Raw genomic sequence first — 27,245 nt, 5'->3', positions numbered from 1 at the left:
ATAGAAAGGTGTATGTGAGTAAAGTTCAACATTATGGTGAAGCCTGGTTTGGAAGTTGAGAACGTGCAATGCACAATATGTAACGAGACACTGACTCCAAACAGGACACGCATGGACTTTGGTGAATCTCTCCTGTTCAAATTCAAACCATCTGGAGTTGGTAAAGGACAAGAGAGAAGGAAAAGGAACAGTAAAATTATAACTAGCTATTAGCTTCTTGCTGACACTAATTCAAAATCTTGACATCATATGGAACTTCAAATACCATGGCGACAACACATCCAGAGAGTCTCGATGAATGCTCTATCCTTTTGCACAAGAGGACTTGGACAATGGAGCCACTCAGAGGAAACAGGGAATATCTTTCTTCTTACTCTGACCACCACTGTAGTTCCTCCCCCACATGTCTGAACATAGGAAGGAAGAAAGGAAAGACAGTCCCAACTGACTGATTTTGTCTCATTCGAATAGAAGCATCCAAAAATCAGGGGCTGCAAGGGCTCAGGGCTAAGAATAAATAGGTTATTCAAGAAAGTAAATTTGTAATCCTGACTTCAGGAGATCACCAAAAATGGCCACTAATTATTTGCAGCTCCTTACATCAAGAGGCAAAGGATATTTCTCCACCACTTGAATCTGGACTTGGCCTCATGAATTTGGCCAGTGGGGCATTAGCAAGTAGAAGAAGAGACTTGAAAATATAAGGTATATGAAGAGACATGGGAAAGGCTCAGCGATTGGGCCCTTTCTTGCTTCTGTCTGGGAACTCACTGACGCCACGTGAACAAGACTGGGCTCTCCTGCTGGAGGATGAGAGGCAGAGAGAGGCCTCAGGGGCCCTGGTGACCCCAGCTTTCCCAGCCTCTCCATCTTCTCTAGCCAGACTGGCTGATACCCCAGACATGTGAGTGAGCACAACCAACATCACACAGAAAAGCGCAAGCTGGCCCTGCCGAGCCCAGCCCCAAATGCCCACCCACAGAACCGCTGCAGTCAAGGAAACGACTGTGGTTCAAGGCACTAAGTGTTGGGTGTTCTGTTACACAGCAAAAGCCGTATGGTACGCTGATCTCACCGCCACTGCTGTAAACCAAACATGTAGTATTGCTTTCTATTTTTCTTCCTGTTTAGGATCAAACCAGTCAATCCCAAAGGAAATCAACCCTGAATATTCATTAGAAGGATTGATGCTGAAGCTGAAACACCCAATATTTTGGTCACCTGATGCGAAGCACCAACTCATTGGAAAAGACCCTGATGTTGGGAAAGATTGAAGGCAGGAGGAGAATGAGGAGACAGAAGATGAGATGGTTGGATGGCATCATCGACTCAGTGGACATGAGTTTGAGCAAACTCCGGGAGATAGTGAAGGACAGCGAAGCCTGGCGTGCTGCAGTCCATGGGGTCGCAAAGTCATACGTGACTTAGTGACTGGACAACAACACTGACCTCATCGCCACTGGTGTAAACCAAACACGGCGTCTCATTTTTCTATTTTTCTTCCTGTTTAGTGAAACACTCTGCACAAAGATTTGTCAGGAATAAGCAAAGAGCACAATTCAATGGCTCTACCAGCTGCAGCCCTGGAAGGGGCTGTCTAGTCTTTACAACCAGCCAAAAGCAGAGCCCCCAGTGATGGGAGTACTGGGGGCTAGGTGGGGGGAAATCCATGCAAACACAGTCAGATGCTCTCTCCTATGGCAGGTATTTTTACTATAATAAGCATATTTAGGGAGGCAGGCTGATAGTAACTGACTAATCCTATATACTACGGAGTCTTAGATCTTAAATTACCTCTTAGAGAAGATACCTGCCTTCAACCAATATGTAACATGATTTCAAATGGCCTAGAATGGACAGAGCCTTGGTGCTCCTGTGTTGACAAAATATTGTGACATAGGCAAAAAGTTAATGTATGGCCAGTAAACACATGAAAAGATGCTCAACATCACTAATTATTAGAGAAATGCAAATCAAAAGTATAATGAGGTATCACCTCACACCAGGCAGAATGGCCATCATCAAAAACTCTACAAACAATAAATGCTGGACAAGATGTGGAGAAAAGGGAACTATTGGTGGGAATGTAAAATGAGAATGGATACAGCCATTATGGAGAACAGTATGGAGATTCCTTAAAAAACTAGGAATAAATCTACCATATGACCCAGCAATGCCACAACTGGGTATAAACCATCCAAAAACCATAATTGAAAAAGACCCAGTACTCCAATGTTCACAGCAGCAGTATTTACAATAGCCAGGACAAGGAAGCAGCCCGGATGTCCTTCGGCAGATGAATGGATAAAGAAGATGTGGTATATACATACAACAGAATATTACTTAGTTGTAAAGAGAATGAATGTGAGTCAGTTCTAGTGAGGTAGATGAACCTAGAGCTTCTTATACAGAGTGAAGTAAGTCAGAAAGAGAAACACAAAACGTAGGGTATTAACGCATTTATACGGAATCTAGAAAATGGTACTGAAGAATCTATTTGTAGGGAAGGAATGGAGATGCAGATGTAGAGAATGGACTTGTGGACACAGTGGAGGAGGGAGAGTGGAACAAATGGAGAAAGTAGCATCAACATGCATACGCTATCAGGTGTAAGATGGATAGCTGGTGAGAAGTTGCCGTGGAGCACAGGGAGCCCAGTCTCATGCTCTGTGATGACCTGGAGGGATGGGATGGGGGGAAGGAAGGGAAACTCGGGAGGGAGGGGATGTATGTGTAATTATGGCCGATTCACACTGTTGTACGGCAGAAACCAACACAACATTGTAAAAAAACATTTTAATATATTTAAATTTTAAAAAAGAAAAAAAAGTCAACTTGTGAACAGAAAATCACCCTTTCTCTTCCTGATAGGTGAGTTTGCCCCATGAATAATGAACAGAAATTGGGCCTCCCAAGAGGCCTCCCATCCTTACCCTTATAGGATACACAACAGCTTCTTTGACTAACTGCTTGGCTGCATCAAGTCCAATAATGTCATTCCACTTTATATTTGGATTATGGAGATAAATGTCCTGCAATGCACATTTGATCATTCTGTTAAAACTAATGTTCTCCTTCACAGCTGTAATAAACACAGGAGCAGCAGAATACTTGACTTGCAATAGGACATAGAGTGCTTGTGATAAAAAAAAAACTTTTCATATTAGATACATATGTATATGTATATACATATTGCAATTTGAGGTTAGTTCACCAAAGGGATGCCATGAAAATATTTAGTGATTTTCCCTGAAGATATTCATAATATAATATTGTACTTTTAGGGTTAAAAAAATTTTTTTCCTAGGGACTTCTCTGGGGGTCTAGTGGTTAAGATTCTGGGCTCCCAAAGCAGGGGCCCAGGTTCAATCCCTGGTCAGGGAACTAGAGCCCACATGCCACAATTAAGCCCTGGCGCAGCCAAATTAAATATATATGAATGTATGTATACGCGTGTGTGCTACGTTGCTTCATTTGTGTCTGACTCTCTGTGGCCCTGTGGATTGTAGCCCACCAGGTTCCTCTATCCATGGGATCTCCCGGGCAAGAATACTGGAGTGGGCTGCCATTTACTTCTCCATGGGTGTGTATATATACACATTTTAAAAAGGCTTTGTATACATACATATACATATATGGGCTTCCCAGGTGGCTCTAGCTGTAAAGTCCCCATCTGCCACTGAAGGAGACATAAGAGATGCAGGTTCAATCCTTGGGTCGGGAAGATCCCCAGGAGGAGGGCATGGCAACCCACTCCAGTATTCTTGCCTGGAGAATCTCGTAAGCAGAGGAGTCTGGTGGAATACAGTCCTCAGGGTCACAAAGAGTCGATTTAGCATGCATGCATGCACATATACATATATATGTATACAAAATATGTATATATACAAATATTAGCTATACATACAAAATATATATGTATGTGTGTGTATATATATGTACATACATATATATGAAAGGGAAAGTGTTAGTCACTCAGTCATATCTAACTCTTTGCAACCCCATGGACTGTAGCCTGCCAGGCTCCTCTGTCAATGGAATTCTCCAGGCAAGAACATTGGAGTGGGTTGTCATTTCCTTCTCGAAATATATACACACACACAAAATAAAGGGCTTTCCAGGTGGCTCAGTGAAGAATCCGACTGCCAATGCAGATGTGGGTTCAATCCCTAAGTTTGATCCCTGAGCTCAGGAAGATCCCCTGGAGAAGGAAATGGCAACCCACTCCAGTATTCTTGCCTGGAAAATCCCATGGACAGAAGAGCCTGGCGGGCTACAGTCCATGGAGTTGCAAAAGAGTAGGACGTGACTTAGCGACTAAGCAACAACAAAAACACAAAGTAAAATTTACCAAAAAGAAAAAATCTCTGAACAATGGACTATACCTGTCTTCAGTTAATAACAAACCATGCTGATTTACGACCGCAATCAAAGAAGCTACAGAACATGCCTACAAATTACATTAGCTTTTAATCCGAAATATAGTTCCTAGCTGGTGCCTGGCCTCTCTGCTGCTCCTTGATCTCAACACTTTCTAATTTGCTACATAAAAGAGATAATGCTCCTCTGAAACCAATTTCTCTTTTTTCCCTAGTGATTGCTCCCTACTTCCATCAGGAGCAATTGCTTCTACAAAATCCAAGGAAGCCACCAACCAGGTGAAAGTACAGTCTTCCCTCCACAGAGTAGAGCCCCATAGCAACCACGGAGGGTAATCAATTAAGGTAGCTTTTACTGATAACTAACTTGCAATCTCCAAACTTCAATTTCACAGATGCTCAGAACAGTCACTCAGGGGCTTTTCTCAGTGGATCTGTACTGGGCAGACTGAATGTCTAGAGTGTTACAGCAAATAGAAAAAAAAAAACCCACCTCCCTTCCATAGTCATTCTGAGTGACTACAGAACAATCTGGAAACTAATCTATATTTATTTAATTTTTTTAAAGTGATATATGCACATGATTCAGAAACATAAAACCAGGGACTTCCTTGGTGGTCTAGTGGTTAAGAATCACCCTCTCAATGCAGGGGACGTGGGCTTAATCCCTGGTCTGGGACTGAGATCCCACGTGCCAAAGGGCAACTAAGCCCAAGTACCAACTAAGCCCTAAGTACCAACTAAGTGTCGCAACTGCTGAGCCCTCACACTGCAACAAAAGCTCCCTCATGATGCAATGAAGATCCTGTGTGCTGCAACTGAGACCTGGTGCAACCTAATAAATAAATACATATATAATATGTAAAAACATATTTTTAAAATGCTGGTGAGATGTTATGCCCCGACTCGGTCCCCCATCCTCCCAGGTCCCTCCACAAGGGGTGACAACGTTTCTTAGAGAAACTCTTTACGAAGGTGATTTTGATACTGCGTGATGTGTAGGATCCATTCCTGGGTGAGATGACAAAGGTCTCAGTCTTCCCAAATCTTGGGAGAACCACACCGTCTTGAAAGGACCAGTCACTCATTCTTATTACCACACTTTCTTAGGAAAAGCTTTGCACACAGTGGTCATTCATTGGAGTTCAAGGCATCCATCGGTAACAGCAGTATTTCTTGTCCTCATCAAGCACTGACACTGAATTCCACATGGTAGTGTTTATAATTTCCCAATAGGAAGTTCCTCCTTATCTCAATCAAAAGTTATCGGAACTCAGTAGAACTGCCTCAGCAGATGGTGAGCTCCCTGTCCCTGTCGGCTTTCAAGCAGAGTCCATATGACTACCTCTTACAGTACTGTAGAAAAGAATTCCAGGTGGAATCATTTCAGGCCACTTCTACTCCACAACTTTATCATCACTAGTCACAGTATGCTTTTGCAAAGACAAAACAAGCCTTGATTTGGGGGTATAACAATATTTTCTCTGCTCTCTTACACATCCTAGTTACCGTAGCCTGGCTCAACTCCTCATCCTCTCACTGATAATAACTTCTGAGCTGGTTTTCCGATCTCCATTCTTTGATGGCCTTCCACACTGTCATTAGAACAAGCTGTCTAAAAGCACATTTGATTATCCCATTCTCCTGATGGACGCCTTTCAGAGAGTCTCCATCTCCTAGAGATAGAGCACCGTCTCAGCCTCGGGTACTGTCCACAGCGCCCTTACACGCAGGAACCCTGGCCTCACTTTCCAGTCCCTTCTCCCACCCTTTCTCATGGTGTTTCAGCTGGTTCCCCAGAGACACTGCAGCATAAGGACTACACCTCACTTGTCTGTGCCTCCGCCCAGAACGCCTGCCCCACCCCCTGCCCTCTTCTACTCTTTCTCAGGCTATTTCCTGTGGCTCTTCTTCCCTAAGAAGATACAGATCCTTTCCAGCTACTGTTCACCTTTGTGTTTCCAGCGGCCAGCACATGCCTGACACATCAGAGGCGTGCAGGGGACACCCTGCTGGGCTAAATGGAGACCTGGGGGACCTTAATGACCTCAGAGCAGCTGTGCAATTTTTGCATCATTTTAAACATCCAGGAAGGAGCCTGCCTAGGCTTCAGTCTTTCATTAAATATGAGATCACTGGAGATTAGAAAAATCTCCTGTAACTCAGGAATCTATTCTGTTACCAAGGAACTTGCCCCAAGTCACAGAGTGAGAAAGAGGAGGATCTAGAAATCAAATCCAGGTCAATCTATTCCTGAGCTCGTGTCATCAACCACTAGATTTCACTGCCTTTAGGTCCTGGGGGACCGAGCTTGAAAAAATTCAGTCGTGTGGATGGTAAGATCTTCCCTACTAATCTGTTTCTTCATGAAAATTTCCAATTATGAAACCAGACTCCCAACATCTCTATTTCTAGGCTTAGACTGTTTAAACAAAACACAAACGTGCCCTCTCCTTCTCTAAGAGGCTGTCTTTCCTTAACTCTTGGCTTAGCTCTAAAACCTTTCACCTGTCCCTTCCTTCCTAAGTCCTTTTCTCTTTGGGTTTTCTTGGCCTCTATAGTGAGATGGTGGGCTTTTTGTATTGTAATTTTATGATTCTATAATTTATTCATCATGCATTATTGTGCCTCTAAACAATATGAGTGCCTTCGCAAGTGGGGGCACTTTATAAATAAATGATCATATTTATTGTTATTAATAAAAGAAGCAGCCCACAATGCTCCTGGAGCCCCAGTCTGCCTCCGTAAATTTGTGAATTGAATATCAGATCTTACCCGGCTCACCACGGCTGCCAATTCTCGCATCTCACTGTTCATGCCAATAAATGCACTCAGAGGTTTCAACAGTCGTTCCTGATGATGATAGTAGAAAGCCTCACGTTACAATATTGCTTCATCACTTAGGAAGGAAAACAGGGCACAGAGCTCCATGACACAAATGGTGGCAGATCACTGTGACCTTTAACTGGATCTCAGGGCTCCTCTGGACTCAAAATTATATTCCAGAATTTCATCTGGATTTTGGCAGTTTGCAAGATGAATGTCCCATCCTAGCCACTTACAGAGGGGTCTGGGTTACAGTCGAAGCTGTTCAAGCCAAGTTCACTGGTTGCTCCTTTGATGGCATCTGTGAGCAGCCCTCGGAAGTCAATGATTGGGCCCTGAAAGGGAGTAATAATAGTTATTGCAGTGGCCATTAAAACAGGAGGGGAGACTATCCTTAATAGCTCAGCTTCATTAAATCAAGACACATTTATGTACCATGGTCTGCAGTGCAAACTGAAAGTGAAGCTTTAAGAGGAAGCTATGCTAATAATGATCAAGATGATTTCCTCAGGTTGGGGCACTCCAGGAAAAAAAAAACAAAACATGTTATAAATAAATTTTTCACAATGAAGTTGGCTTGAATAAAATTCCTGAGCATTTTTCAATTCTTGACACACCGTCAGTTTCCTACGTGTCCACTTCCCCTGTATCATCTTCCTTTTAAAATATTCCACACATGGGAAGAACTCATTGGCACAAGAATAATGATAGTTCCTATTTACTGACTATACTGTACCTTCACTCAGGAGAGTGCCTGGCACAAATCAGGTGTGTGAGGCACCCACTGTGGATTACTGCCAATTCTTGTAACACTTCTGCTAGTCGGGAGTGGCATCCTAGTTTCACAGATGTGGAGGTAAGCCTAGAGAAGCAAAATGATCTACCCAGGGTCCCACAGCTAACAAGGGACTTAAGACCAGGATTCAAACCCAGATATCTATCTGCCATACCCAGATTCCTTCTGACGCCACTGTCCCCCCAGAGGAAGAAGGAAAAAGCAAGGATACATGTCAAAATTAAATAACAATAACAGTAGCCAACACTTATTGAGTGTTTATCATGTGTTCTCCATTCATTATGACATTGGAGGTGGACACTATGATTATTTCCATTTCACGGATGAGAGAAATGAGGCTTGGAGAGATCTAAAAACTTGCCCAAGAAGCAGTCAGGAAGGCGAGACGTGGGATTTGAACCTAAGCAGGCTGACTTCGAAGCTGGTGCCTTGAGAACAACACACCTAGTAAATTTGCAGGGGGACTTGGGTATCGTGAGCTTTGGAGGCTCTGAGATTGGGCACCTCTGAGATGGCAATGAAACACCCATTTTTGGAGATGGGCCCCTGACTATAAGCCCTTATGCAGCTCATGAAATGCTAGGGAGAAACTCCACGGTTTAACCTGAGGGCACTTCTGCTGCAAACAGAATTTATAGCCAGATTCTTTCAAAGGTTAAGTGTTGGATTAAATAGCCCCTTCCTTGACCTGATCAGAAATATCCATGCATATCAACGTGAGATGTTCATAAGAGCAACTAATGCTGCAACACTGCTGGGCACAAAAGTGATCGGAAAATGTGATGAAGGTAGTAATGGTGAGCAAGGAAGTACTTTTTTGTGGGCGGCACTGATTGGAATGTGTCATCTCCAGCCATCACCCATATAATTGAGGCCCTAAAAGGAGCCAGTTCCCCTTGATTTCCAGGGAGATGCTCCCCATTTCCCTCCAGACACACACACACCCAGAGTTTAATTTGCCTGAGAAGAGCTGGCTAGAGGTGGGTCAGCAGTCCCATACGATCAAAGAAAGAAAGGTAACTGAACGGAATTCAGTCCTCAAAGTTACAGTCAAGAGAAACACACTGGTGTTGATGCTGCTTTTTATTTCCAAGTGACGCATTTTTACCTACCTTTAGCCTACAGCTACCCAAACTGGGTCTTTTCTGTTTCAGAGACTATTACGTACGAATCAGGACGTGAAGTTCATTAGGAAAGCAGTAGAAATAGGTATTGAGGACAACATCAGCCTTATATCAACTGAGGTTCACATGAAATTACATTCAAATCTGGAGCCGTATCTCCAAGGAGAAAGGGACACTGCTAGTCAGCTCCCACTGACAGGGCAGAAAGGAATGAATGTGCGACCACAACTCCTTAAATAATGCAGGACGGTCTATCACTGTAATCACAGGATTTTTAAGCTGAAAGGAACCAAGCCACCTCTTCCAAACTGCAATTTACAAATGGGAAACTGAACCCCTTGGAGATGGAGCCACTCATTCAAATCCATCCATCCAGAAGTGAGACCCAGCCCAGGACCTCAGGGTTTCATCCTCAGCCCATCTCTTCCTGGTTCACCCCATAGCCAACCTTTGATCATCACATATTACCCTACCGGTTTGACAAATGTGACACTCAAAATTTTTCATTTTCAAAAAGAAAAGGGAAATTCCCCATTCAGTGTTCGGTTCATGAGTCCCACTTACTTTTTGTGGACGGACGTTTACTTCTCCACTGCCTTTGTTGATTCCAGAGATACTTAAGCCGAAGTCAGCACTCTCCTTGTGAGTGTGATTGACAACCTCCTGGAGAAAGAGGAAGACAGTGAGAAGTCAGCGACAGAAAGCAACTTTGAGATGCTGGCTGCAGCTGCCTGTCCTGTCGTCCCAAATCCTTCTGCAAATGGGGACCTCCATGTGTGATTCCGCCCCTTTTGTGCAGATCCAATAAGATGAATAAATTCTGCTTGTACTGGGTGGAAGGAGCTGTCCCAGGAAGCCACGGGCTCTGAACCCCACAAACAGTGGAAGAAATGGCTGGGCCTCCACCCATCTCCACTCACAGACCTGTCTTTTTTCCGGGAATCAGAGGTGTTTGTGGCCAGGGGTGGCTGAGTTTGGAAATGCAGCCTCCTGTGGGATGCATCCTGCCCCCTCCCGCTTTACCTAGCTTCCACCTGAGCCCGTCCACAATGGCCAAGATTACACAATCCCCTTGAAGATGAGAGATTCCCTCTGACCAACTGAGTTGTGAGATAATGACTTTCTATCCCCCTGGACAGCTTTGGTATGCATTCTTCCCATTCCTCTTCTCCATTTCCATTGGTTCTCTTTCCTTTAAACCTGGTTGGTATGTTTTGGTCCTGAACCGAAGGTTCTCAGCACGGGTTTCACTCACCTGCCGGGCTCTCTCTCCTCTTGCTTGCCCATCTCTCCCCCCAGAAAGCCCAGTGTGGAGGTCTGGGTTAGCGACCCACCATGTGTGCCCAGCCACACCAAGACTACCCCAACCTACACCTAGGATCCCAGGGACATCCCGTGGGACAGGAAGAGCTGGCCCCTCCAGCTTCCTCAAGGGGAAGACTGAGCCTCGTGGGAACCAGGCCCTCCTGCTCCGACTGGGCCTAGGAGTCACCCCTCAAGGCCTGTCTGTCGCCCAGCACTCAGACCAGCCGAAAGTTCGTGGGGAGGAAGGAGTCCTCCTTCCAAGTGCTGGAAGAAACTCTGTAACTGAACAAAATCAAACTGTCCTCCATGAACAAATAAACGTGACTATTTCCTTGGGGCTGTATCTCAGCCACCTGCAATGGTACAAGCGCCAAGCAAAGCCATCCTGACCTGTTTAGGAAGCTCCGTGTGGAGGGGCCTGGCATCCCCGGGCTTTCCCATCGTGGTTCTGGACCGCGGCCTCTGCTGGTTGATCTTGGGAAGATTCTGACAACTGTCGGTCATCACCCTAGGGCAGGGAACAAAGACCTTGGAGGAAATCCTGTTAACTGAACCTAAGATCTCAAACACCTCACACAGTGCATTTATTTTATTATTATTTTTTTTTCACACAGTGCATTGAAAGAGAGTTCTGGAAAGATCTGCAGGCACAAATCCATCTGGACCATCCTCCCACCCAGTCCAGCCTGGCCCTGTCCATCATCAGTCTACCCCCCAGGTCTAAGGCAGGGATAGAGGGTCCACCGCCTCCTCTCATGACACAACCTCTCATTTCGATAACTACTTAGAGTATAAGACTATTCACAAATGCCATGCATCACTTTTCTAGCTATCTTCCTTGACGCCAACAATTTGCCACCCAACCTCGATGGTTGCCGTGTATAAACAGCTACCCAGAGAGGAGCTGAAGAAACCCACGGCTGCCCCGTGCCACCCCGCTCCAGGCCTAAAGGAGCAAGGCGCTCCCAGACATTCACTCCCAGAGCATTCTGCCAGATACGGAGTGCTGAGGAAGTTCCAGGGATGACCCTGTGGCTGAAAAGCAATCAGGTTTCCTTACGCATTCCAAAGCTGCCTCTTAAAATGCTCCGCACTGTTTCTGTTCACAAGTAGTTATCATTTATTACCGGAGTCTGACTAGATTTATGGAAACTACAAAGGAAAGAAGAACACTTGGGTGAAAACAAAGAGACTGTTCGGAAAGAACTGCATGAAAGCAAAGGTAGCCTTGGGCTGAGGGTCCCCGTGACTGTCATAGTGAAGTAGGCTCGGGTCTGCCGCTCTTCTTTAAACGACGCCAAAGGTCTTCACTTATAAAAGATGAGGCAGGAGTCTTAGTCCCTTCCTTCTCAGGCTGTGGACAAGGGACTTAGATCACAGAGCAGGGAGCCCAGTGGGGCTCACAAAAGCTCTCAAGGGTCCAATGAGTTACCTACGATCACAATCTAAGTTTTCTTCTTTTAATTGTGTCCTAAGATTTTTTTTTTTAATTTGCTCACAGCCTGAGTGATTTGTGGTCTCTACTGGAAGCCCACTGCCACTTTCCCCTGAGGTCTGGGCTTTCCTGTAATAGCAAAGAGCCACAGGCCTTGATGCCCCGTAGCTATGCGGTCCTGGGCACTTTGTGAACAGGCTCTGCTGACAGGCGTGTGGCCCGGAGTAGGATGAGAGGAACGTGGGGGACACTGAGGCAAGTGAGGCTGATCCTCTTCTGTGTCAACCCAGAAGAGTCAGGAGACAGAGGGGCTCCAGTCAGATACCACGACTCCCAAATGAGACTGGGATTTGAGAAGCTGGAGAAAGAAATGTAAGGTGAGTGTGAGAAAAAGAGAGGAAGAGAAAGACCTGATTCCCTCCAGACTGTCAGGACATGTGATCTGGGGTACACAGAGAAATGACCTTTATGATTTGAAAAGGAAAAATATTTCTGGGGAGGTGCTTACTATGTTCTGGGAACTCACTATGTGTCAGACTGTTGCATCAAGCTTGTAAGTGGCAGAGCCAGGAACTGAACCTGGATCTTTTGGTCTCTTAAGGTCTATACTTTTCATACCACCTAGCCTAGAAAGACAAAGCATCGGTGGATGCAAATCTTGGTGGTAAAAGCAGACAGCCAACAGACATTGGTCCACATCCTGGCCGTCTGTAACATGAGGGGAGCCCATGGCTGGACCCCCAGCGTCACAGGACCATGATTTGATATTGCTGGTCTGCAGACATGGAGCCGCACTGGAGAATCTTCCGGAAACGGATCCCACAAACTCTTAAGGATTGAGTTGGTCAAGACGAATTACCATTTACTTTACCTTCTGGTCTTCCCTCCACTTCTTTGAGGTAAATTGTTTTCTGCTGTGGCAAAACAAATATCAAGAGGAGAAGGAAATTTAAGTTTTTAAGAGAAAGTGATTTTTCAGGTATGTCTGTCCTTTTACATTGTTCTTAAAATTTGTGCTACTTGCAGAAACTGTAAGCTATTCTCATCTAGAGAGGAATGGAATTACCAGCAAAAAGAAAGAAGCCCATGCTTCCCAAGCATTTCCACACAAAGACCCCCAAAGGCCTCAGAAGATATCAAATGTATTGGGAGACCACAGACTTGGTGGCAGCTCCAGTGTGGGCTGCTTTATAGTTACCATTTCATTAAGTTTTCATGAACTTGACACTGTTTCGCTGTGGTCCCTGGGACATGGCTTGGACAGTAAAGAATCTGCCTGCAGTGCAGGAGACCGGGGTTCGATCCTTGGGTTAGGAAGATCCCCTGGAGAAGGGAATGGCCACCACTCCAGTATTCTTGCCTGGAGAATTCCATGGACAGAGGAGCCTGACGGGCTATACAGTCCATGGGGTCGCAAAGAATTGGACACAACTGAGCAACTAACATGTTCACTTTCACTTTCTGGGACACCAGAATGGAACACTTATCAGTCAAATCCTGCCCATTTACCTTAAACTAAAGACATTGTGTTCAATATCCCAGGAGAGTGTGGTTCCAAGCTAGAACTAGCATTAAAATCAAGTCATGTCAGTAACAATCCTGGTGGCCCAGTGGTTAGGAGTCTCTGCTTTTTTCTGCCAAAACTCAGATCCAATAACCAGTCAAGGATGTAGAACTATGAACATGGAACTGGAACAGAGCGCAGATTAAATCTCTCTCTCGGACCCCTTCCAGCTCTGTGATTCAGCCCTGGCTATTTTTAATTGACGTTCCTTTTGGTTTCCTGGTCCCTACATGAAATGTTAAAGTCTGTGGCTTAACAAGTTCCTTGTAAACAGGACAATGATCTCCCTTGGTTTATAATTACTTCCCCCACTTACAGACTTCTAAGTCAATGTCACTACAAAACACAGGGCCCTAACTTTAGATCTTTCCTCCAGCCAGCCTCCTTGACTGCTAACCTATACTGGGTCTTTGCATTATATTGATCATTATCTGGATTGATGGCTTTCAAAAGCATTTCATTATCTATACATGAGCTATTAGCCTCACCAATACTCATTTTCATGTTATTTTCAAGATAGATAATAGGTCTTCCCAACAAGAAAAAAAAGTCTTCTGTCATTTATTGTCTTCCAACAGCTCTTTCCATCTCTAAAGAAATGAAAGTAATGTTGATCTTCTAAAAAGTACCTGTGACACACTGGAGTTTTGTTTTCATTGCCCTAAATCATATAGTCCTCAAGCAAATGCTGACATGACAAAAAGGGACATCAGTGTCCAGACGATCATGTTTAAATTGTCTGCACTGGATCTAAAAGAGGCTACAGAATCCTTCTGGTGTATTCTTTCAGTGTAGGGTGGGGGACATCCTCTATCTCGGAATAAAATGAGGAAGACACACAGAACTTGAAGATGAGATAGCGCCTTACTTCTAGAAAATAGCCATGTACCTGTGTCTGATGCCTTTTTGACAATTTTGGGGTATTTCTGAAATTTTACAAAATAATAGCTCTCATATTCCATCAAAATAGTTTCAAGATCAACGTTGTCACAAACTTGAAAGCGTCGTAACCCCATTTTAGTTTCTTGCTCCAAAGCATTGGCTGCATCAATATATCTGGCCATTTCACAAAAGAAAGAAAAAATTAACTCTAGGTAAAAAGAATAAAGGCAAAGTCCAAAGAAACTCAATACAAACAGTAAGCGTATATTAAAGAGTACATTAAACAAAAACTAGAATATACAAGGTTTGCCTATATAGTAAGGAGCTCCACCACATAGGTTAAGTATATCCAAATACTGTCTTTCAAAACATTTTGGGGACTTCCCTAGTGGTCCAGCAGCTAAGACTCTCCACTCCCAATGCAGGGGGCCTGGATTTGATCCCTGGTCGGGGAACTAGATCCCACATGCTGCAGCTAAGAGTTCACATGCCACAACTAAAGATCCCATATGCCTCAATGCAGATGGAAAATTCCAGGTGTCAAAACTAAGACGTAGCATGGCCAAGTAAATATATAAATAAAAAGTAAGAAGACATTTTGGAAGTACTTAAAAGTCAAATAAGTAAATCAACTAAGAAAATGTCTTGTAATTTACTTTTATTCATGTTTAGCCAAAGACAGTTATTTGCCCACCTTGCTTACTTCTTTATTTACTAGTATTCATTTTAGGTAACATTTTATGACAATTGATAAAACCCCAGTTTAACCACAACAGGCAAGGTTTACCATCATTGAAGTGACTCAAAAGAATATGTCATGTGCTCTGAAGGGGATTCCAAAAATCTGTTGATCGACATCACTAAGGAAATTTAGTATAAGAAAATGTCATCTACTTGGATGTATTGTTTCTGATAATTTCTTCATCGATCACAGATTACACCACCAGGTTCCTCTTTATGCATGTAGTGTCGTCACCATGGGTCCCTCACTCATTTTAACCTGGTCAGTCATAAGGCTGTCTGAGTTAAGTGGTCTTAGCAATAAAAGCAAGCTTCTTGTCTCACAATCCTCCAAAAGTGGAAAAACTCTGGTTTTAATCTGAGTCCTCAGCCTCTTTTAAAACCAAAAACGCTCTCCTGAAAAACGTGCAAATACGTACAAATTAGCATGTAATTTCAGGAACTCATCCAAGGACCTCAGATTAAGGACCCCAGTTAGAGTTATTTCTCTTTGATTTCAGACCTGGGAACATATAGAGGAGAAAACTTTCTTTTTTATTATGCTTCCTTCTGTGTTCCAGATTCAGATCAGTCAGAGGACTAAACTTTCTTAAAAGAGGTTGCCATGACTATTTCCAGTACCTTGCTTATTTTAAAGAATTTGCAATTGATCAGGTCGGTCAGCTTCTAGTCTTATTAATGGCTCATCAGGCTTCTATCCTATGTCTTAATCTCCATTTCACATAGAAAAAAACTAAATCCATTTTTATTAATAATTTTTTGTTTAGTATGCTATAATACACGCTCATTTAAGAAAAAGTTAGAAAATACAGAAAAGCCAAAAGAAAATTGCACTACTCAGAGACAATGTTAACATTTTCTCTCTTTCCAAACATTTTAAAATGACAAAATAAAATATACTTACAAATATGCACTCGTTTAAAAAAAAGAAAAGATGGGAACATACATTAGAGATTGCCTATATATAAAGATTGCTTTCCTGACATCACATTCTGAACACTTTCCAGGATCATAGTTTGGCTTAAAAATGATAACAATAGATGATGGCAGGCCTCATATTTCCTAAACTAATTGATCAGAGAAATAGGATTTATTTTTTTTTGCCATTCCATGGGGCATGTGGGATCACAGTTCCCCCACCAGGGATCGAACCTGTACCCCCTGCACTGAGAGTGCAAGGTCTTAACCACTGGACCACCAGGAAAGTCCCCAGAGCTATGTCTATGTGTTCCTATTCCACTATTTGGGCTTGAACAAGGTCTGAATTTAACAGAGTTGGTAGGAGAAGCTACTGGAAGTTCTTAACCAACAGAGTGACAGGACAGGACTTTAAAAAGAGGTGTGAGCAGTAAGGAGAAAGACTCAGTAAGAAAGATGAGAGGCTGGTGGAGGCAGGCCAGCGGAGATGCACATGCAGAGCTAGAGGAACCGCAGCCATGACCCCTCACGGCCTGCTCTCCCTGACTCTCCCTCACGCATTTGAACTCTGCTCTTTGCTTACCCGCTGGTTCACTTATGCCCTGCCCCTTCTGGCTCTGTGGCCCTGTCTAAAACGTCCTTGTCCATCACAGCTGTCTATCCACATTCTATACATCTTTCAGAACCAGCTCATATCACCTTCCCTACAAAGCTTTCTCTAACTATTTATTTTAATATACAAAAATCAATCCTCTCAGTTTTTCATTAAAGGCGGGTCTACTTTTGTGACACTAATATGTCCTTAAACATTTTTCAACTTGATAATTCATTCATTTCTCCCTTTCCCAGCCGGTCTCTGGAAATGATCAACTTTAGCATAACTTTTATCAATTACAGATGCCAGAGGCCATCTCCTGGCAGAAAGGGGAAATGCATGCTTTGTAAACAGTCAATTCTTGAGGCCATAATAGCACCTGCAGGAGAAAGGATAGCTACGTGACTTTTGTCTTTTTGTTTTTACAGTTCTCCTTTCTGATACAGTTTCGAGAATACAAAAAAAAAAAAAAACAAAAAAAAACCTACTAATTACCTGTGTTACTGGCTGTGTCTTTCTTTCCAATTATTTCACCCATCTACCTGCTAGTAAGTTCCTCAATGGCTGTTCAAATAACACTTATCAAGCATCTATTAATACAATGCTCATGATGTTGGGGTCTTATAAGGTGAGTTCAGGTTTATAAGGGTCGGTGAATCTGTGAAGGCAGCATTTCTCAGAGTGTTCCATGAAAAACTAGTCTCTAAAGATGGCCTGAGGAAAAATGAGTTCCTTGGCCAAATTGGTTTGCAAAGCCCTAAATACTGTGACATTAGCACAGATATTCCCATTGTATGTAAATTAGAAGACCTGAGAAGTCAGGAAATAAAGGAGCCTGTTTAACCCAGTTTAAGCCAAAGCCTCTGACTGTGGATCACAATACACTGTGGAAAATGAAAGAGATGGGAATACCAGACCACATGACCTGCCTCTTGAGAAATCTGTATGCAGGTCAGGAAGCAACAGTTAAAACTGGTCATGGAACGACAGACTGGTTCCAAATAGGAAAAGGAGTACGTCAAGGCTGTATCTTGTCACCCTGCTTATTTAACTTAAATGCAAAGTACATCATGAGAAATGTTGGGCTGGAGGAAGCACAAGCTGGAATCAAGATTGCCGGGAGAAGTATCAATAACCTCAAATATGCAGATGACACCACCCTTATGGCAGAAAGTGAAGAACTAAAGAGCCTCTTGATGAAAGTGAAAGAGGAGAGTGAAAAAGTTGGCTTAAAGCTCAACATTCAGAAACCTAAGATCATGGCATCCAGTCCCATCACTTCATGGCAAATAAACGGGGAAACAATGGAAACAGTGTGGCTGACTTTATTTTTTGGGCTCCCAAATCACTGCAGATGGTGATTGCAGCCAGGAAATTAAAAGATGCTTACTCCTTGGAAGAAAAGTTATGACCAACCTAGACAGCATATTAAAAAGCAGAGACATTACTTTGTCAACAAAGGTCCGTCTAGTCAACGCTATGGTTTTTCCAGTGGCCATGTATGGATGTGAGAGTTGGACTCTAAAGAAAGCTGAGCTCCAAAAAATTGATGCTTTTGAACTATGGTGTTGGAGAAGATTCTTGAAAGTCCCTTGGACTGCAAGGAGATCCAACCAGTCCATTCTAAAGGAGATCAGTCCTGGGTGTTCATTGGTAGGTCTGATGTTGAAGCTGAAACTCCAATACTTCGGGCACCTGATGCGAAGAGCTAACTCATTGGAAAAGACCCTGATGCTGGGAAAGACTGAGGGCAAGAGGAGAAGAGGACGACAGAGGATAAGATGGTTGGATGGCATCACCGACTCAATGGACATGGGTTTGGGTGGAATCCCGGAGTTGGTGATGGACAGGGAAGCCTGGTGTGCTGTGGTTCATGGGGTCGCAAAGAGTCGGACACGACTGAGCGACTGAACTGAACCCAATGTTTGCCAGGCTTACTTGACCATAAAGCTCATTTTAAGTCATATCAATTAACATCCTGCCCAATGACTGCTGCAGAGTTCCAGGCACTTAGAAAACACTGTCTTAAGGTAATTTAGCTCAGAGTTTTTTGAATGGAGCTGAGATTTTTATCAAAAGGTAATGAAAAAGGGGCCAAACCCACATTTTTAACTGCTTTAAGTCCTTCACTGAACCAGGCTGTGTATTAGAAGAATAAAATCCAGCTCGTAGCTACTCCACAGTAAAAGTAAGAAAGACTCAAATATGCTCACTTGGTGTCAGGCACCACTCTAAGCATATCTAATCCTCATAATAAAAACATGTGCCTGACACTCATTATCCTCCATTACTCCATTTTACAAGCAAGGGAACTGAGGGACAAAGAAAGTAAGTAAATTGACCAAGGTCACTGGTTAGCAAAGAGGAGAGTGGGCATTTGAACCAAAGCAGACTGGCTCCTCCATCAAGGCAAAGCCTCTTGATGAAGGTAAAAGAGGAGAGTAAAAAAGCTGGCTTAAAAGTCAACATTCAAAAAACCAAGATCATGTCATCCACTCCCATCACTTCATGGCAAATAAATGGGGAAAAAGTGGAAACAGTGGCATATTTTATTTTCTTGGGCTCCAAAATCACTACAGTTGGTAGCTAAAGCCATGAAATTAAAAAAAAAAAAAAAAAAGCTTGCTCCTTGGAAGAAAAGCTATGACAAACAGAGACAGAGTATTAAAAAGCAAATATCGCTTTGCCGACAAAGGTCTTATAGTCAGAGCCATGGTTTTTTCAGTCGTCACGTTAGAGCTGGATCATAAAGAAGGCTGAGCACTGAAGAACTGATGCTTTCGAATTGTGGTGCTGGAGAAGGTTCTTGAGAGGCCCTTGGGCAGCAAGGAGATCAAACAAGTCAATCCAGTCAATACTAAAGGAAACATACCCTGAATATTCATTGGAAGGACTGATGCTGAAGCTGAAGCTCCAATACTCTGTCCACCTCATGCAAAGAGCTGACTCATTGGAAAAGACCCTGACGCTGGGAAAGATTGAGAGCATCAGGAGAAGGGAGTGACAGAGGATGAGATGGTTGGATAGCATCACTGACTCAGTGGACATGAGTTTGAGCAAACTCCAGAGATAGTGAAGGACAGGGAAGTCTGGCATGCTGCAGCCCATAGGTGACAAAGAGTCAGACATGACTTAGTGACTGAACAACAATAATGCTGGCTCCTGAGTCTGTGTTTCTACCCTGCAAGCCCTTCTTACCACACCAACCCGCCAGCCCTGGTTTTAGAGCAGACACTTGGCACTATGCTGCTCTTGGAAGTGCTTTCCATCAGTGAATGGTGAAAAGTGCAGAGCAAACCACTGCCCACATGCAGACTGCCTGGCTCATCAGTTGCCCTTCTCCGGCTCTGGTGTTCACTCCCTTGCTACGTGGGGACAGAGATTTAGTAGTTGAGCATCACCTGATTGGTCTGCCTGCCAACTAGGCGTGGGGGCCAGGGATTCATTTCTCTGGCCAGAGACTGGTGATGATGTGGAAAGAATGAGCCATTTTCTCAATAAAATTTAAACCCCCAACACCAAAAAGAGAAGTGTCTGATAAAACTGTGTGTTTCAAAGTAAGTGGACTGAGAAATGTTTGTTGATGCAGTTCATCATGTTTCAGTTCAGTCGCTTAGTCGTGTCCGACTCTTTGTGACCCCATGGACCGCAGCATGCCAGGCCTCCCTGTCCATCACCAGCTCCTGGAGTTTACTCAAACTCATGTCCATCACCTAGTCAGTGATGCCATCCAACCATCTCATCCTCTGTCATCCCCTTCTCCTCCCGCCTTCAATCTTTCCCAGCATCAGGGTCTTTTCAAATGAGTTGGTTCTTCCCATCAGGTGGCCAAAGTATTGGAGTTTCAGCTTCAGCATCAGTCCTTCCAATGAACACCCAGGACTGATCTCCTTTAGGATGGACTGGTTGGATCTCCTTGCAGTCCAAGGGACTCTCAAGAGTCTTCAACACCACAGTTCAAAAGCATCAATTCTTCAGCACTCAGCTTTCTTTACAGTCCAGCTCTCACATCCATACATGACTACTGGAAAACCCAAAGCTTTGACTAAGTGGATCTTTGTTGGCAAAGTAATGTCTCTGCTTTTTAATATGCTGTCTAGGTTGGTCATAATTTTCCTTCCAAGGAGTAAGAGTCTTTTAATTTCATGGCTGCAGTCACCATCTGCAGTGATGTTTACCATGTTCATCCTGTTTACCATGAGAAAAAAGGTCATTTCCAAAATTGTGAAGTTAAGGTATTATGTGAAAGGCCACATTTTGTCATTAAAGATCTAATGTGGTCAATCCAGGGGAGAAATCATATTATTCAGTAACAAAGTTTTTTCAAAAATGCTGTTAAAAAAAAAATTGTTGGGACTTCCCCGGTGGCACAGTGGGATAAGAATCTGCCTGCCAATGCAGGGGACTCAGGTTTGATCCCTGCTCTGGGAAGATTTCACGTTCCATGGAGCAACAAGACCCATGCTCCACAACTGCTGAGCCCGTGTACTGCAACAACTGAAGCCTCCTCTGCAACAAGAGAAGCCACCTTCATAAAAAGCCCACGCACCGTAACAAAGAGTATCCCCTGCTTGCCGCAACTAGAGAAAGCCCTCCCAAAGCAATGAAGACCCAATGCAGCCAAAAGTAAATAAGTAAATAAACAAAATGAATTTTTAAATCCTGTGTTAACTTAATGAACGAACTTATGGTTGCTAGGTGAAAGGGCGGGGAGGGATAATTTGGGACTTTGGGATGGACATGTACACACTGCTATATTTAAAATGGAAACCAACAAGGAACTACTGTATGGCACATGGAACTCCACTCAGTGTTATGTGGCAGCCTGGAGGAGAGAGGAGTTTGGGGAGATTGGAGATATGTATAACATAGGGCTGAGTCCCTTTCAATGTTCACCTAAAACTATCACAACTTTGTTAATCGGCTATACTCCAATATAAGATTAAAAGTTTTTTAAAAATGCTGTGTTATAATCCATCACCAAAAAGGATGCCTTTGAAATTTTGGCCAAAAAAAAAAAAAAATTCCCATGATAAAAATTCAAATCTTTCAATAACAAAAGAATGCTTCAATACATTTGCAGAGATTTCATTTTCTGACTTTTAAAAGCCATTAAAAAAAAAAAAAAAACTCAAAAAATATGCCCCACATACATTTTTATTTTCCTGAGGTAATCCTCAAACAAAAACAAGTCCTCCACACCAGAGCAGAGGAATCAGACCCTGAATGACTTTGGGGGCGAGACAGGCCTGCAAAGTGCCCCCACTTAGAGCTAGGAGACTTCCAGCAAGCTCCTAGACGCCCCTAAGCCTCAGTTTCTTCAAATGTAAAAGGGGGACCCTAATACTACTTCCCTTAGAGCTTAAAAGAAAAATCTCTGAAGGTCTCTAGAACGGTCATTCCCCTTGGGAGGGCGCTAGATTTATTTAAAACAGCTGCTGCTGGCACAGATCAGAGAAACAAGCATCAACTCTCACTTCCATCCCAGCCACCACCTACCCTCTTCAGCTTGCCTTCCTACCTCAACACTAGGGTTATGAGACTCTCAGCTACAGTAGATCTCCTATTTCACGGACAGCTATGATGTTTATCGGAGGAAGAGATGCTCATTCAGTCTTCTGGGAAAATACCAGCAGCTGGCTGGTTCTTTGTGCTCTAAGGAAAGGTTTCTCCATTGGGGTGTGATTGACATTTGCGGCTGTCCTGCGCATCTGAAGGGCGTTCAGCAGCATCCCGGCCTCTTCCCAGCGGATGTCAGTACAACACTCAGAAGGACTCCAGACGTCGTCAGATATTCTCTTAGCAGTTCTCCAGGTTGAGAACCACTGCTTAAACTCAAAAGTGTTCAGCTCTAACCCTGAAACCTGAATATTTTCTTCCAGGCTGAAAATTAAAAGGAAATGAAACTCTAAAGTGTAGCCTTCAGGGACTTCCCTGGTGGACCTGTGGTTAAGACTCTGAATTTCTAATGCAGGGGGTGAGGGTTTGACCCCTTATTGGGGAACTAATATCCTACATGCCGCACAGTGCACCAGTCAAAATAAAATAAAAAATAAATGGAAAACGGATACTTTGCAGTCTCTCTTCCTCTCCCAACACCCAGCATATCAGCAGTCGTCATTGTAAGCGCACACACATTTTTTTTCTAGTCGCACAGTCGTGTGACCCCATGGACTGTAACCCGCCAGCCTCCTCTGTCCATGGAATTCTCCAGGCGGGAGTACTGGAGTGGGTTGCCATTTCCTTCTCCAATGCTCACACATTTTCAAATGAGGTAAATGGCCAAACTCAAATGCCTCCCAATTACCTCAGGAAAGACAGTTGAGTACAAGTCATCCAGGTAAATGTAAAACCTTTATCTTGAGGGAAGGAAAACTGAGGAGTGAGAATGTTATCTTTGTGTGCCAGCAGTGGGACTTCAGAAATCTTATTAAAAGGCCTACACCATCTTCAAACCTGAAGGGGAAAGGGCAAGTATCCCATGAACTGGGTAGCTTGGTTAATAAACTTTTTTTAAATGCACAATGTGAAAAACATCTAGCTAAATGAGACAATAGAAGTATGTGTCTAGGTTGCTGGAGGTGGGGTGGGGGCATTGATGGGTAGGGCACAAGAGATTTTTAGAGCAGAGAAGCTATTCTGTACGATACTACAACGGTGGATATGTGACATCATGCCTTTGTCAAAACTCATAGAACTACACGACACAAGAGTGAACTCTGACGTAAACTACAGACTTTAATAATAATAATATATCAATATCAACTCATCAAGCGCAACAAACACACCATACCAGTGTGAGCTGTAACAGGGGACAGTAGGCAGGGTGGGGGATTGCTGATATATGGGATTTCTCGCGCATATACCAGAAATTTCTGCTCAATTTTTCAGTAAATAGAAAACTGCTCTAAAAATTAAAGTTATTAATTGCTTAAAAAATAAAGTTATTAATTGCTTTTAAAAGTGTGTATCTGGAAAAGCAGAGGTCAGAAAAGAGAGGAATCATCTCTGTAAATATCTGTAATGTAACATACCCTTCTTGTGTTAAGTAATGCAAAATCAAAATCAGAAGATTTTTTCGTCGTGCTTCTGTCCTCATCTCACACTGTGAACAAAAAAGAAAATGCAGATGGGATGACAATGAAATACAATACTCCTTGTATAGCAGTAAACCCTTGAAGGTAATTGTAACCTGTCAAAAGCAAGAAGCATAACTTAAAGGCTGCAAGGCAGTTTAGGGTCTCTAAGGATATATAAAGTTGTTATTTTCTTCTCAGAGCTGCCTTCTCAATTGTAAACTGAAGGTACAATGATCTCAATTGGGATTGCACTTGACTAGTTCACTTCTTACTGCCAAACTAATTGGCATTTTATTGCTTATCACTAAAGGAACAAATACACACACATTTATTTGGACCAGGTGAAGGAAAGTGATGTTAAAAAATAAACTCTCTTGCAACCCTATGGACAGTAGTTTGCCAGGCTCCTCTGTCCATGAGATTTCCCAGGCAAAAATACTGGAGTGGGTTGCTACTTCCTTCTCTAGGGGATATTTGAGACTCAGGGATCAAACCTGCATCTCCTGCATTGGCAGGCAGATTCTTTACCACTGAGCCACCAGGGAAGCCCTTAAATTCACCCAGAATCCCACCCAGACCCTTCACAAACATGGAGGTGATGTTTGGTAGAAACCAACACAATATTGTAAAGCAATTACAATCCTTCAATTAAAAATAAATAAATTTTTTTAAAATGTGGAGATAAGTTCCAACAAACCACTCAGGAGAACCCCACCCGGGCATTTAGAATATCCTCTTGAGTAGCAGGGACCATAAAGAGGACATCCCCAAATAACAATGTCCTTATTCAAACTGAAGGAAGCTGTATTTTTATTCATAGTATTAATGTGCATTATCAGTATTAATTACATTACCTGGTATCTCACATTCTCTTAAAATGTATTCATAAAATATTTACCTTCACTAATACTTCCCTTATTTGAAAATGCTTACCTTTATCTAAAGAGAACACAGGTAAGAACTGGATAAAAGGAAGAAAGGCCCGAGTGGCCCAAATTATATCATAAAATCTAGGCACAAACATGATGATGACACATAGAAACTTTTCAGGCATTCATCCAACCTTTCTAAAAATTAATGTAATAAAATTGAAACATGCATTGTTGTTGTTCAGTTGCCCAATCATGTCTGACTCTTTGCAACGCCATGGACTGCAGCACGCCAGCCCTCACCATCTCCCAGAGTTTGCCCAAGTTCATGTTCACTGCATCAGTGATGCCGTCCAGCCATCTCATCCACCGACACTCTCTTCTCCTTCTGCCCTCAATCTTTCTAGCATCAGGTACATTCCCAGTGAGTCATTTGTTCACATCAGATGACCAAAATACTGGAGCTTCAGCTTCAGCATCAGTCCTCCCAGTGAATATTTAGCATTGATCTCCCTTAAGATTGACTGGTTTGATCCCCTTGCTGTCCAAGGGACTTTCAGGAGTCTTCTCCAGCACCACAGCTCAAAGGCATCAATTCTTTGGCATTCTCCCTTCGTTATGGTCCAGCTCTCACAACCGTACATGACCACTGGGAAGACCATGGCCTTGACTATACGGATCTTTGTTGGCAGAGTAATGTCTCTGCTTTTCAACACACTATCTAGGTTTGTCATCGCTTTCCTGCCAAGAAGCAATCGTCTTCTGATTTCATGGCTGCAGTCATCAACCCCAGTGATTTTGGAACCCAAGAAGAGGAAATCTCTCACTACTTCCACCTTTCCACCTAGTACTTCCACTACTTCCACCTTGTATTTGCCATGCAGTAATGTGGCCAGATGTCATGATCTTAGTTTTTTAACATTTAGTCTTTAGCCAACTCTTTTGAAAAAGGAACAGAGAATAAGAACAAGCTCTTGGAAGTTAAAAATATTATCATCTAAATAAATTCTGTAGAATGGTTTAAAGACAAGGCCAAGAAAACTGCCCAGAAAATATTTTAAAAAAGAGAGAGAGAGACCAAAAAATGGGACACTATAGGGGAAAAAAATCTTAAAAAAATTAATCCAGGTTAAAATAAACTGGAGAAAGCATAGGGAAATAATTTATCAATGAAATAATAAATGACATTTTATTTTAGAATGGAAGCATGAGAATGTCTGGTTTGACAACGGCAAGCACAGTGAATGGAAAAGGCTGGCATGAACAAAGTTGTGTAATTTCAGAACACCGAAGTTAAAAAGATGCTAAAAGTTCCTGGGAAGAAAAGATCTTTACCTTCAAAGGAACAAGAATAAGAAGGTTCAGTTCAGTCCAGTCGCTCAGTTGTGTCCAACTCTGCGACCCATGAATCGTAGCACGCCAGGCCTCCCTGTCATCACCAAATCCCGGAGTTTACTCAAACTCATGTCCATCGAGTCAGTGATGCCATCCAGCCATCTCATCCTCTGTCATCCCCTTCTCCTCCTGCCCCCAATCCCTCCCAGCATCAGGGTCTTTTCCAATGAGTCAACTCTTCACAAGAGGTGGCCAAAGTATTGGAGTTTCAGCTTCAGCATCAGTCCTTCCAATGAACACCCAGGACTGATCTCCTTTAGGATGGACTGGTTGGATATGTTTGCAGTCCAAGGGGCTCTCAAGAGTCTTCACCAACACCACAGTTCAAAAGCATCAGTTCTTCGGCGCTCAGCTTTCTTCACAGTCCAACTCTCACATCCATACATGATCCCTGGAAAAACCATAGCCTTGACTAGACGGACCTTTGTTGGGAAAGTAATGTCTCTGCTTTTTAATATGCTTTCTAGGTTGGTCATAACTTTCCTTCTAAGAAGGTTACACCCTTTCAAACAATCACATTTTTTAAGAACAAAGACACTTTCAGCCATGCAAATTCTCAGTCACATCTTCATGTACCTATGCTTCCTGGTGCTCCAGTGGTTAAGAATCCGCCTGCCAAGGCAGGGGACATGGGTTCATCCTGTGGTCTGAGAAGATCCCACATGCCCAGGGACAACTAAACCTTTGCACCACAACTATTCAGGCTATGCTCTAGAGCCCACAACCTGAAACTACTGAAACATGTGGTCTGCAACAGCGGAGGCCACTGCAGTGAGAAGCCTACACACCTCAATGAAAAGTAGCCCCCACCTGCTGCAACTGAAGAAAGCTCACATATAGCAATGAAGACCCAGTACTGCCAAAAATAAACAAATAAATAAACCTTTAAAAAAAGTTTAAAATGGTAAAATTTATGTAATGTGTATTTTATCACAATGAAACAGAAACTTAAAAAGGGATAAAATATAGTACTATTTGATGTTTAAGTAGCTGCATGCATGCAGTCCTGGGTGTTGGAAGGACTGATGTTGAAGCTGAAACTCCAATACTTTGGCCACCTCTTGTGAAGAGTTGACTCATTGGAAAAGATCCTGATGCTGGGAGGGATTGGGGGCAGGAGAAGGGGACGGCAGAGGATGAGATGGCTGGATGGCATCACTGACTAGGTGATGGACATGAGTTTGAGTAAACTCCAGGAGTTGGTGATGGACAGGGAGGCCTGGCGTGCTGTGATTCATAGGGTCGCAAAGAGTCAGACACGACTGAATGACTGAACTGAACTGAACTGAATGCAGGTTTTACAAGATTTTTTTTTCCCTATACATGTCCTGTTTTTT

General features: G+C 43.1%; 1 protein-coding gene across 7 annotated transcripts in view; it reads right to left on the bottom strand.

The window, feature by feature from the left end:
* Nucleotides 1-27,245, bottom strand: part of KATNAL2 (katanin catalytic subunit A1 like 2) — a 96,623-nt gene that overhangs the window by 30,132 nt on the left and 39,246 nt on the right. For 3 of the 7 annotated variants that reach the window (XM_043444048.1, XM_043444052.1, XM_043444050.1), the window contains 8 exons: nt 23,600-23,670; nt 14,319-14,485; nt 12,737-12,779; nt 10,821-10,938; nt 9,690-9,788; nt 7,442-7,540; nt 7,155-7,232; nt 2,934-3,032 (listed from right to left, as the gene is read on the bottom strand). In XM_043444048.1, the coding sequence (XP_043299983.1) occupies nt 2,934-3,032; nt 7,155-7,232; nt 7,442-7,540; nt 9,690-9,788; nt 10,821-10,938; nt 12,737-12,779; nt 14,319-14,485; nt 23,600-23,670 (774 nt within the window). The remainder of the gene's footprint in view (nt 1-2,933; nt 3,033-7,154; nt 7,233-7,441; nt 7,541-9,689; nt 9,789-10,820; nt 10,939-12,736; nt 12,780-14,318; nt 14,486-23,599; nt 23,671-27,245) is intronic. The other 4 variants (XM_043444049.1, XM_043444054.1, XM_043444051.1 and 1 more) reach the window with 4 other exon arrangements.

This window comes from Cervus canadensis, chromosome 23, assembly GCF_019320065.1.
Source record: "Cervus canadensis isolate Bull #8, Minnesota chromosome 23, ASM1932006v1, whole genome shotgun sequence".
In the NCBI taxonomy this organism is placed as follows: domain Eukaryota; kingdom Metazoa; phylum Chordata; class Mammalia; order Artiodactyla; family Cervidae; genus Cervus; species Cervus canadensis.
This window is presented reverse-complemented; position numbering and strand designations above follow the sequence as displayed.